The 12,025-nt window shown below is 40.4% G+C and overlaps 1 protein-coding gene across 1 annotated transcript in view; it reads left to right on the forward strand.

Moving 5' to 3' along the window:
- Positions 1-10,509, forward strand: part of LOC116689999 (docking protein 2-like) — a 13,531-nt gene extending 3,022 nt beyond the window's left edge. Inside the window, 5 exon segments of the mRNA XM_032516761.1 lie at positions 1,451-1,550; positions 7,328-7,497; positions 7,783-8,067; positions 8,742-8,852; positions 9,238-10,509. Coding sequence (XP_032372652.1) covers positions 1,451-1,550; positions 7,328-7,497; positions 7,783-8,067; positions 8,742-8,852; positions 9,238-10,146 — 1,575 coding nt within the window. The 3' untranslated portion in view covers positions 10,147-10,509.
- Positions 10,510-12,025: the final 1,516 nt, after the last annotated feature.

The following is a 12,025-nucleotide window of genomic DNA, read 5'->3' on the forward strand; positions in this document are numbered from 1 at the left end:
GCTCAAACCTGCAGCCTGGTCAGATCACGGTCAAACCACAAACAAACATCTCCAGGACTTTTTTAGCGCTGTGGACTGAGACCACTTCCTCTTGGTCCTCAGCTGAACCTGAATGTTGTGTTCAGATCTGCTCAAAGAAATTGTACGAAGCAAGAAAACCAAATGACTGAACTACACAGATTTAATAGACAATGGAGGCAAAAGTGGTAGAGATGAGGGATTTATTGTAAAACTGGATCAGGCCGAGGACAAAACCAGGAGACAGTCCAAACAAATCCAAAGTCCAAACAAAGCATCATGCCGAGGTTCAATACAGGAAGGTAACATGTTTCCAGTCTCAGTATCAGGTAACAGAGAGCAAAGACAAGAAGGAAAGTTTGGCAAAGGTGACCAGTGAGAGGTAAAGGCTAAAAACTGCAGAGCTGCTGATGAGAGAAGAGGGAACAGGTGATGAGTAGATGGGAGGGGCAGTCAGGGGATGGAGAAAAAATGGATGGATGGATGGGTGGATGGGTGGATGGATTGATTGATGGATGGATGGATGGGTGGATGGGTGGATGGAAATTGCACAGACAGCTGCACTAAGAACCACTGCAGGATTTTAAATTAGCAGATAATTTCAGGATAAATTAACAATTGACAAAATCAAATATGTATCTTGAACAGCACGTTGTGATGCATCATTTTCTTATTACAGTTGGTACATGTTGATTAAAGATCAAATTATTAATCACAGATTAATCGGTAATAAAAATATTTTTTAGTTGTAGGCTTTTGTGGTAACTACGGTAACACATATGTGTGTCAGTGAGTATCGTTCAAAGTTAAATCATGTTTGATTTGAAATTTCCTCTTCTGCTTCTGTGTTAAAGGTCCAATATGTGATGGTGACAGCTAGGATTTAAAACAGTAACTGCAGTCCAAATTCTAAATATTGGACAGAGTCGTCTCCCCCGCACCCCCAGTGTGTGCGTTTTTATAGACCACCTGACAACCTTGCCCGGCTGTCAGAATGGGCAGTTGATACCAACACTGGCCAAAACACAAACAGATGTTCTGTCACGGAACGGAGAAAATTGTCTATCTAATGTTGACAGAAAACATATTATTTCAGCTTAGCATGTTACCTCTAAACCTGATGACATGTTGGGGTCATTTTTGGATTTAATACAGTAAACATATTACATTTTGCACCTTTAAGCTGCAGTGAAAAGTATTAGATTCTGGCTGAGGATTTCTCAGAAAGAGGACTGTGGGTTTCATCCTTCATCATCAATGATGTTTATGTCCAGCATGAACAGAATGTGTACAAGAAATGCCGGTTTCAGTGTGTTAAACAGAGGGTTCTGAACAACACCTGAACAACCTGGAATCTCTCTGTGAATACATTGGAGATAAGTAATCAAACTAAGTGATCTTACTGTTAATAATCCAAAATATTTGTGTGTAGACTAATTGGACAGGGAAAAGAGGAAGCCTGCAGAGAGGAAACAGAGTGGACGAAGATGCAGGGATGGAGGACAACTCACTGTACAGCGGCAGAGAAACAGGTACTCCTGTCGGTCTGTCTGTCCACCTTTCCACAGTGCAAAACCCTCAAGAATCCAGAGATATCATTGCCTAAATATAACATATGATCCAAACGTAACAATACATACTGTATGTCCTGGATACTCTCTAATGATGTGAGTCACAGATTACACGTTTGGGCCGCATCCAACTCCAGAATGGGACAACTTTTTACTGCTAGAATCTGGAGTTCATGGCATCCCAGTAGCTAGTGATATGCAATAAAACCGTCTGATATTTGGAACATATCTAGTCAGAAGTAGACAGCTATCATTCATTAGAGTCATTAGTCATGTCCTACATCAGGATATTTTATAGATATGACCAGAAATCATGATTGAAACTAGATGCATTAATGTGTTCATCCGTTTAATGTTGTTGCTGGTAAAGGGTGAGCTTATTTCATTAAAACGCTTCTGGGTCGATTATAAAGTTGTATCTCATTTAACTTACAATTAGCCATATTTTACATTATTAATCGGAAATTTTACTCCAGTGTTTAGAGACACGTGAACTGCAGAATTTGTGGACATTTAAAATTTGAATACTCTTTATTGATGAATTTAATATTTCTATCTATAGTCTGTAGACTTAATAAGCAGCCGATCAACCTCTTCATAAGCTCTTGTGGTGAAAACTTTTCTGCTCCTTGTGTCATCGTGTTCGTGCAGAAGCTTATAGTGCGACCTTCATTCACGACTTCCGGTCGCACCTTCAACCAAACCTCACTTCCTCTTTCTCTCTTGCTTTTTTCCCATCAAAGCTAAATTTAGCAGCCTGCGGCCAAAATGATGTTTCACTCTGTTTCTGCAACACAAACACACACGCACGCACGCACGCACATGCACCCGCGCACACACACACACACACACACACACACACACACACACACACACACACACACACACACACACACACACACACACACACATTTTATGTACTTTATTTTGTTCCACACATAAATTTCATTTTGAATCAAATTAGTCCAAATTAACATGCTTCCTATAGTTGCTGAGAGTGAAGAGTACTCTGCCTTTATTGATAGAGCAGACATCATATAAATGTCACACGTGTGGCTTTTACTAATTTACAATTTTTTTTCTTCTTCTTCTTTTATGACGGCAGCAGTTGACATGTTCTCAGATGTTTGACACTGAGGATTTAAGGATTGTTTGGCCCCTGTTTTAGATAGCCCCCCAGTGCAGAGTCCACATCCAGTTCTCAATGGTAGAAAGCAATGACTGATATTTTAGAGTCTTAGAACAGTAAGAGTCCTCCATAAACAAGTCAAATGCACATGACACCTCAAAGAGTTTAACTGTTTTGCCATTCTGAGAGATGTTAACAATATCTGGTGAATTATCAATTCCTAAAAAACTGTTTGCAGGTGAGTTAAACCATTCATACTTTGCAGTAGTGGGTTTAAAGATCTGCTCATCAGCCACACAGGGAATCTGAGCAGCAATGTCATGTCTGGCAGTATATAATCCTTTAAATGATGGACAACTGTTAATGACACTAATAGTGTTTATTGGGATTGGTCGCGGTGTACACACAGATCTCTGATAGGCAGGCAGAAGTACTAGCCCGGAAGCTAAGCAATGTACTGTAAAAGATGGGGGTGGCAGCTAAATGTGTTTTAGACACACATTAACAAAAAGGATCAAAAGAATCACACTTTATTCTTAATCGTCACATACGCACAGTACAATGTAGTAACATTATATTACTGCATTTAACCCATCCTAAGTATTAGAAGCAAAGATTGGTATCCAGGGATAAATGCTAATAAATGTTCAAACTTTAACAGCCACTCAATAGATTGCCAATGTCTTTTGGCTGCTGAGTGAGGCACATCTACCAGCCACTTGCATACTGTACCAGCATTTGGCTGGTAGATAGTGCTAATTTTGGACCCTGTCAGTGTAAAAGCTATGTTTAGAATATTTTCATTGCTTTACCTTGCCATCAGACAGCCCTTTACGACAAAGAACTTTAGTCGTTATATCCATCTATTCTCTCTTCAAAGCCACCAGACTCCTTTGAAAAAACAGTCATTTTACCTTGCATAACATGGGAGTTGTTGGTCTTGTGTTAATAGTTAGGAATGGGTTAGAAACTAACAAAACTAACAAGCAAGCTAAGTGATCGAGACTAGCAACACACGTGTTCTGTGAGGACTATGACTGTTTTTGTCAGAGGAGTCTGGTGGCTTTGAAGAGAGCATAGATAATGGCTTCAGTTCCCGTTCTCAAAGGGTTGCCTGCGGTAAAGAATATTCTAAATATAGCGTACACTTTAATATATATTGATTATTTAAGGTGTTACTTTTTTATGTGGCTGTATTACATTTATCTGCTGCCCCTATCCAAAGCAATACATTGCTTGTATGCCGTGTTAGTTCTTCTGCCTGCTTCTCCAAACTGAGGGCGTGCTGACTCACAGACTATAAGTACCTCATACGACCTTACTTCAAAAGATCCAAACTATCCCTTTAATGTTTATTATTGACTGTTGGGTATCAGTTAGTTATTACCTGTGTTCATGATCTGTTTCAATATGAGCACTGTGAACAAAGTCATGTATTACCATTCTGATGTTTATTGATAATGAATGAACCTCTTCATTTCATAAGCATCCTTGCAGTGACACGTCAACAAAAGCTGCTGACGCTTTAGAGTCACAGTGTGAGAAAATCAGTAACGTAGCTTACACAAGTATCGATAAGCAAACTGCTGATTAGTCATGTACATGTTCATATCTGTGGATGAGAGGAATTGAGGCTCATGCACGTGTGCAAAGTTCCACAATGACAACACAGACGTTGTGTTATTGCGTTTTGCCCCTGAAGTGCAGAAACAGATTGAGATGGTTTCAAGGGTGTTTCTTAAGAAACAAAGAGTCACTGAAGGATTGGCAGGACACAGGTGGTGGCGGCTGGGGACGGCTGGCGTGGCAGATGGAGAAGGTGGTCTGTAGGATTACTGGAGCTGGTAAACATTGGCAGACTGGAGGCTAAGCACAAAAAAAACTAAGGTTAGTCCAGTGGTCAAAAAGCGCAGGAACTACATAGGACTTTCAAACACTGTAGGGAATCTACTGTAGATCACTAGAGAAAAGGAGCCACTTTACTCTACCGCTTGCCACAGGATAATCTGTTATCTGATGGTGTGCCTTGTTAGAGAAACAAGCTCAGCCAGCAACGCCCTCAGCTGCACTACCACTGCTAGGGAGAGAGACAAAAAGGGAAGAGGGGAAAAAGAAACAAAAAAACAAACCACCAAACACAAAAACAAACACCCATTATGACAGTCAGCTTTATACATCTGTGGAAAACAATGTGTCTTTGTGTGAACACAGTTTTTGTTGTGAACCTACAGAGTCTTTAGATTTTGACCCTTCTTGACCTCAAATACTTGAACCTTTGATTCAAAGATTTATGAAAAACTTAAACACAAAGTCACTGACATCATTCTGATGTACAACTAAACCTCTGAATGTGTTTAGACAAGTTCTTGCTGCCTAATGTTCCTCCGGCGTACCATGCATAAAATAACATGAAAAATAACCTGCTGAATTATGATAATCATCCAATTGCAGTTTACTGTTTGAGACAGTAACATGTAACTTATTACAGTCAATTAATTAATTTATCATTTATCATATTTGAAGGGTTTTAATAAGGTCTCTGTAGAACCATGAAATAGCAAACATCAAACTGTTATACTGTAGTAGTACACACACACACACACACACACACACACACACACACACATTTAAACCAGTTGTCAGTGTGAGTTGCTGCGTAATGGAAGCTTCTTTAACACCAAGACTACTTCAGCTTTTATCTTTACAGGACAAACTTCCTGTTTCTCAACAGGAAGCTGAACCTCATATAGTGTCTCAGTTATGTGGTTTGAGTAAGTGTTTGAGTAAGTGTTTGGATAAGTGTTCTGTCAGTCCAGTCTCAGAATTATTTCCACTTAATGGTTTGTACCTGAGCTGCAGCTCTGATTAAGTTATATTTAGCTGGTTGGTGGCTGGGAATAATGAAGTCAACAGAACTGGGACTGTTTGGGTTTTTCTTTTTATGCTCATCAGTAATGAGTAACTCAATATAACGGAGACCAAACCGACTGTAAGCAGAGGTACTGGCTGAAACTAATTTGATTAAATTAGTGTTACATTTCATTTTTACACAAAAATATCCCAAACACAGATCTTAGTTTCTGCTCTCTACATTTCAAAATGTTACTGTGATATTCTTTTGTTTAACTCAATTCAAAATACTTTATCTGTCCCTCAAGAGGCAACTGAAGGTTAGGGAGTGTGCAAACACAGATAGACGCAGACAGTTCATACATATACATTACACATCAAAATACAAATATGCCAAATGTGTTAGAGACATCCGCAATGATTAAAAGCAGCAATATCCAACACCACAGAGGCACATGTGTCTTTTCTGATCGTTTCTCAATATCAATATAGATGTCAAAATCCACCATCTGTCATCTAAAAATCTTTTTATCATTTCAAAATGAAGTTCAGTTTCATTTTATTAATGTAAAGATAAAGCAACAAAATACAGATATTCATGGGTACATTTTCTGATGTTATTGTTTCATTTTGAAAGCTCCTTTCAAACAGAAACATTCTTTTTAACATCGATGAAAATGTAGAAGCAGAGACGAAAAGAGACAAAGAAGAGATAAAGTCAGAGCAGGTTACAGTATATAAAGATACAGAGTAGATATAATTAGACTTTTGGCAGTTGTAGTACTACAGTTGTAACATTTGGTGTATAATTGAGGTCATAATGTGCAGCTTCTGAAGCTACTGTTTCCCACATCGTCACACACCTGCACGCACACGTGTGTGTGTGTGTGTGTGTGTGTGTGTGTGTGCCTGTGTGTGTGGTTTCCTCAGTGTCAAACATCTGAAAACCTGTTAACTGCTGCCGTCATAAAAGAAGAAGAAAAAAAAATAGTAAAAGCCAAGTGTGACATTTATATGACGTCTGCCCTATCAGTGAAGTTATCAACAAGATAAAGAGCCACAATCTTAACCACAAAGAAAACCAGACAGAAAGACAAAAATCCCGCTTAGCAAAGATATAAATAATTTGACACAAAATATTGATTTAAAAATGACGTTATTGATTTTACGATGGTTCTCTAGGGCCTATCATCAGAAATGCGTCCATAGCAGATGTTTGTTACATACATAAATAACAGACCGTAGAATGCCATAATTGACCAATCAGAATCATGTCCGTACACGTCCATCATACAAAACTCTTTGAATACCATTCATCTCTATCGAGTCCCTCCATCTTTCATCCTTTACCAACCGATCCATCAGCCTTTACATGACTACTTTAATATCAGGTGTCCTTACTGTCCACCTGTCCTCAGCTCAAACATCAGTCACTTCATACTTTAGTTGCAGCTAATAACTATTGTCATCATTGATTAATCTGCTGATTATTTTCTAGATTAAGTGATTAATTGTTTGATCAGTAAAATGTCGGAAAATAGAAAAAACATACCCAAACTCAAAGGGAGTTTTTGAATATTTCGTTTTTTCTCGCTAAACACAAAAAGATGGAAATGTATTGACTAAAAAATATTTAAAAAATTAAAAGTTCTTCTCTGGGTTTATTCATCATTTCAGAGATAGATGATATTATCCTGACATGTTGATAAACGGGTGTGGACAAACAGTCTATGACTGACAGTGTGTGTGTGTGTGTCAGTGCGTGACTTCAGAGTGTGTATTCGGAGGACAGAGGCGTCTGATCGCTGCAGACTGAAAGGAGACGGATTCCTGCGAGCTGATAGTGAGGCTCTTCACCTGCTGGATAAGACTGGAGACATTGTTTACACCTGGCCATACAGATACCTGCGCCGCTTCGGACGAGACAAGGTCACACACACACACACACACACACACACACACACACACACACACACACACACACACACACACACACACACACACACACACACACACACACACACACACACACACACACACACACCTGGTTTAATGTTAGTTTTAGTGTTGTCTCAGTGAAATCACAAGACTAGAAAAAATTCAGAATAAATAAAGAGTAAAGTCGGGTCAAAGTCAGAATTTTAAATGTTCAATAAAAAAGATAATTAAGTCAAGTTATTTAAGTTATTCTCTGATGTGTTTCCTGTCCTTCAGTCCACCTTCTCTTTCGAGGCTGGGCGGAGGTGCAACTCCGGTGAGGGCAGTTTTGAATTCGACACCAAACAGGGGAACATCCTGTTTCAGGCTGTGGAAGTTGCCATCCACCTTCAACGGATCTCCTGTCCCCAGAGGCAGACCTCCGGGGGGGGCCGGGTGAGTCCAGAGACCCCCCAGGACGGGAACCTGCCCCCCCTGCCCCTCAACCCACCCCTGGTCCAGTGCAGGATGGCACCGCTGCCTCAACCCCGCAGCCATATCCCCCAACCTCCTGCAGCTCAGGTCAGCTCACATTACAGGTCATCTGTCAAAATGAAGAGGGTTGAAGGCAGAATTTTCAAAATAAAGTAAGGACTGTCAGAATAATCACAGGATTTTACAATAATTTCAGGATTGATTTACAAACCTATACTCAAACCTTAAGAAACTAAACTCTGTTCATAATTCTGGTGATTTAATGCTCCTTACCACACCTCAGACGAAATTACATCTGACTTCTCCCTAAACCAAAATCATGCATTGGTAAATTTTAATCTGTAATCTGCACATTCGCAAGAGAGTACAAATGCACAGGCAGAACTTCAGAAATGAACTACCTCGGTCAAGGATTGCAAACCCTTCTTTTGTTTGTTTGTTTGTTTGTTTGTTTGTTTGTTTGTTTTCCTGCCTTTAACGTTGTGAGATAGGGCATGCCTTGGTGGAGTTCTGTGCTCTATGAGGGACCTTTTAATTTCCCATAAATTCCAAGTTTTTTGTTTTACATTTCTGACTTTGTAGTCAAAGACTTTAATATTCTTTTCCCAGTTCATTATTCCCCCTTTTAGTTGTATAACAGAGTGCAAATCTTGTTTCTTCTTCCATCACACTGTACTTGCTGTTATAGGAAACCAGATGTTCTAGATTAAAGCTTCTGAATCTCTGAACTGTCTGGTTGTCTGGATGTTTTCTGTGTGCAGACTGAGGACGGTGTGTACAGCCTGGTGACTGAAACTCCAAATCTTCATATGATTCTTCACAAAGATAAAGAGAGTTCCACTTCTTCCCAACAGCAACACCGTCCCCAGCTGGTAAGAAACATTAACTGCAAAACATAAACTATAAACACGTTAGTGTGTCTCTCAATACTGTCTGACTTCCTGTCTGTGACTCTCAGCTCTAAGCCTATTGGTTCCTACTGAAGACGTACATCTTTACAAAAACAAATATATAGTTCTATGAGTATTTGTCTGAAACTGCTGGTCACTGTAGTTTTTGGCTGGACCATAGAACCAACCCTACAATGGAAAACCTCTGTCCCTCTGTCACTGAGTAATACAATTCCACCATTGGACGGAGTGAGTGTGATGATGTCAGTGTTGGTGTTTCCCCACTGCTGATGACTGAACAGATTTGATTGATATGAATATAAAGTATAAATAATTGATCACTGATGACGTCTGTTCTGTTCTTCAGTCTCGTCTAGAGCCTCCAGTTGACAAAACGCTGACGGGTGTGAAGAGTTTGACTCTGGACACTCGCGGCATCCCCGTCCCTCGAAAGAACCAGGTCAAGACGATCTCCAGCTGCCCTCTGCCTCACGCCGGCCCTGAGCCCGGCCCCAACCTGGCCCTGGGCGTCGGCTCCACCCACAACCCCAATCCTCGCATCAGCCCCAAAATGAGCTCCAGCCCCAACCCAGACCAGACGTACTCCCAGATCAACCTGCTGGCCGTCGCAGAGCGAGGCACCAAGAGAGAGCACAGAGGCGGCAGCATGGCTCCCTCCTGCACCCCCCCTGCCATCCGCAATGAGCCGGACTACTCCCTCCCCTTTGACACCATCGCCATGAACGTCATGTCAGATATCCTGAACTCCCATCAGGCTCAAAGAGCTGAGTCTGGTGCAGACCCGCTCTACGACAGCATCGACGAGATGAAGATCAGAAACATCTTCCCAAGCACCACCCCTTCTGCGGTCGAGCAGCTGTACAGGAAGGTGGAACACATCTACGACGAGCCCGAAGGATGCGCCGCCCCTACGCAGAAACCTCCCACCTCCGTGTACGATGACCCTGAAGAAATGAAAGGAGATGCCTGGAGGATTATGGGTATACCTGCTGACCCTAAAGGTCATGAGTATCCGTACAACGCCCAGGTGGACGACTACGCTGTGCCCAAACGAGCCCAGAAGGTGCTTCCTGTTAAACAAAGCAGGGAAGAAGAAGAAGAAGAAGACGAAGAAGAAGAAGAAGACAAAGAAAAAGGAGAAGAAGAAGAAGAAGAAGAAGAAGAAGAAGAAGACAAAGATGGGACGGAGGATGACAACCAGAACAAGGAGAAACAGGATTCACTGTACAAAAACATTATGGTGAAGATGGCGTAGAAGAGATAGGAAGCAGCTGTGAGCATTAACATGATTCCAATATAAATATTTAGGTTTATTATTTAATCCAGCTGGCAGACTGGGCTGATCACTGAGACTCTGGTTTGTAAAGTCATAACTCTCTGGCTCATCATCCATCTTTACTCTCTTTGTATAATATCGCTTTGCACCGGCGTACTCGTCCACTTCTCTGGAAGACGCGCAGGGCCTCTGGGTTCAAATTCCGTGTTAAATAATTCACAGTTAAATTGTTTCTGCTCAGCTCAATTTTTTCCCTGTTGACTAGTGTACTTTGAAACCTATATTTTCACTATTGTTAAATCATTTAATTTATGAAATGGTAAAAAAAAAAAAAAAAGACCATCACAGTACAAAGGCGTCTTCCAATGTCTTGTCTTTTCCGACCAAAGGTCCAAAACACCAAAGTGATCCAGTTGACTTCTGAGATGAAGCAGATAATCGAAGACACTGGAGAAACTGATGGCTGTGGAAAAAACAGAGACCTACGCCACCTTGTGCCTCTCTACTGAGCTGTAGCGCTGGACAAAAATGGAAAAACAACTCTTTTCTATACTTCAGTTTGATTTGTACGGGGTCTTCTTTTTGATAGCAAGTCTCATGCAGACTTGCTGAAGAATATTAAAGAGACCAACTGGGAGATTTCTGTAGCTGTCATCATACAACAAACAAGCCGGCAAATTTGTGTTTATTTACAGTACTGTATAAATAATACAAATGTTCAATCAACTCAATTATCACAATAAAAATACCTTGAATTCATTAGTTGTCGTCAGCTTTAAAGTTTGTTGTGTACATTTTTTTTATAATTTGATAGACCTGATAGATTTGAGAGACTTACACATCATGTCAGTATGTCCTGCAATCTACAGCCTATAATGTGCAAAATATCTCCCAGTACTTCTGTGTGTGTGTGTGTGTTGAGGAAACAGAGCTTCACGGTGGGTGGGTGTCAACCATAGACTGTATGTTATTAATATTGACGATCCATGGTGTCAACTCCCCAAAGTAGCAGTTTATCACAATTTCTCGCTTAATGACTCACCTTGGCTGCTGCACGTTTGTCGGACACTCCTGGTGCTGCCGGTGTGTGTGCCACTTTTTAAACGTGCAGCTTGAAATTTGCTTCCCATTTATTACTGTGAGCTTTTGCTACCACGTGCAAAACTTCTTTTGTTCTCTTATCATCATGTGGTGATGCACCTGAAAGCAGAGGCTGATGGGAAAACTCTCTCTGCTGGTGCGTTCAAAGATGCTCAGACATCTGAGGTATAAAGGCAGCGTGGGTCAGCTGGAATTTTATAGTTCACTTGTTTGGCTTATTGACACTGGAGCTCCTTATTGAAATATTTTATGACAAAAGTTGAAGCATCATTAAACACACTCGCATGGACAGTGTTGAAAATGGTCTCCGCTCAGCATCAGTAGATTAATTCATAGGTGTAACAAGAAGTGTCAAAGTTTTTCATGAGATTTATTTGATTATTCTCTTTAATTTTCATTAAGTGAGGTGAATTTGGAAGAAAAAATATGATGTGAGAACATATTATTTCTTGATATTATTTCATGGATTTGACCTCAGCAATAAGCAGCTTCTTCCAATAGAGGGCAACAGAGCTCAGATCTGTTCATCATGATGTAGATAATCAGCCAATCAGGAGAAACCATATATGTCATCTGAATATTACTATCAGAAACCTGACTGAATTCATTTAGTTAGTTTTCAGTTTGAAATTAAGAAACAAATCCTCAAAGTGCTCATATTTTGCCTTTCCTTTATTGTGTTATATATCTTTTGTGCATGTTGTAGGTTTACAAAGTGAAAAAGCCCAAAGTCCCCCCCAAAGGGACTTACCATCTC

This window comes from Etheostoma spectabile, chromosome 5 (assembly GCF_008692095.1).
Source record: "Etheostoma spectabile isolate EspeVRDwgs_2016 chromosome 5, UIUC_Espe_1.0, whole genome shotgun sequence".
In the NCBI taxonomy this organism is placed as follows: domain Eukaryota; kingdom Metazoa; phylum Chordata; class Actinopteri; order Perciformes; family Percidae; genus Etheostoma; species Etheostoma spectabile.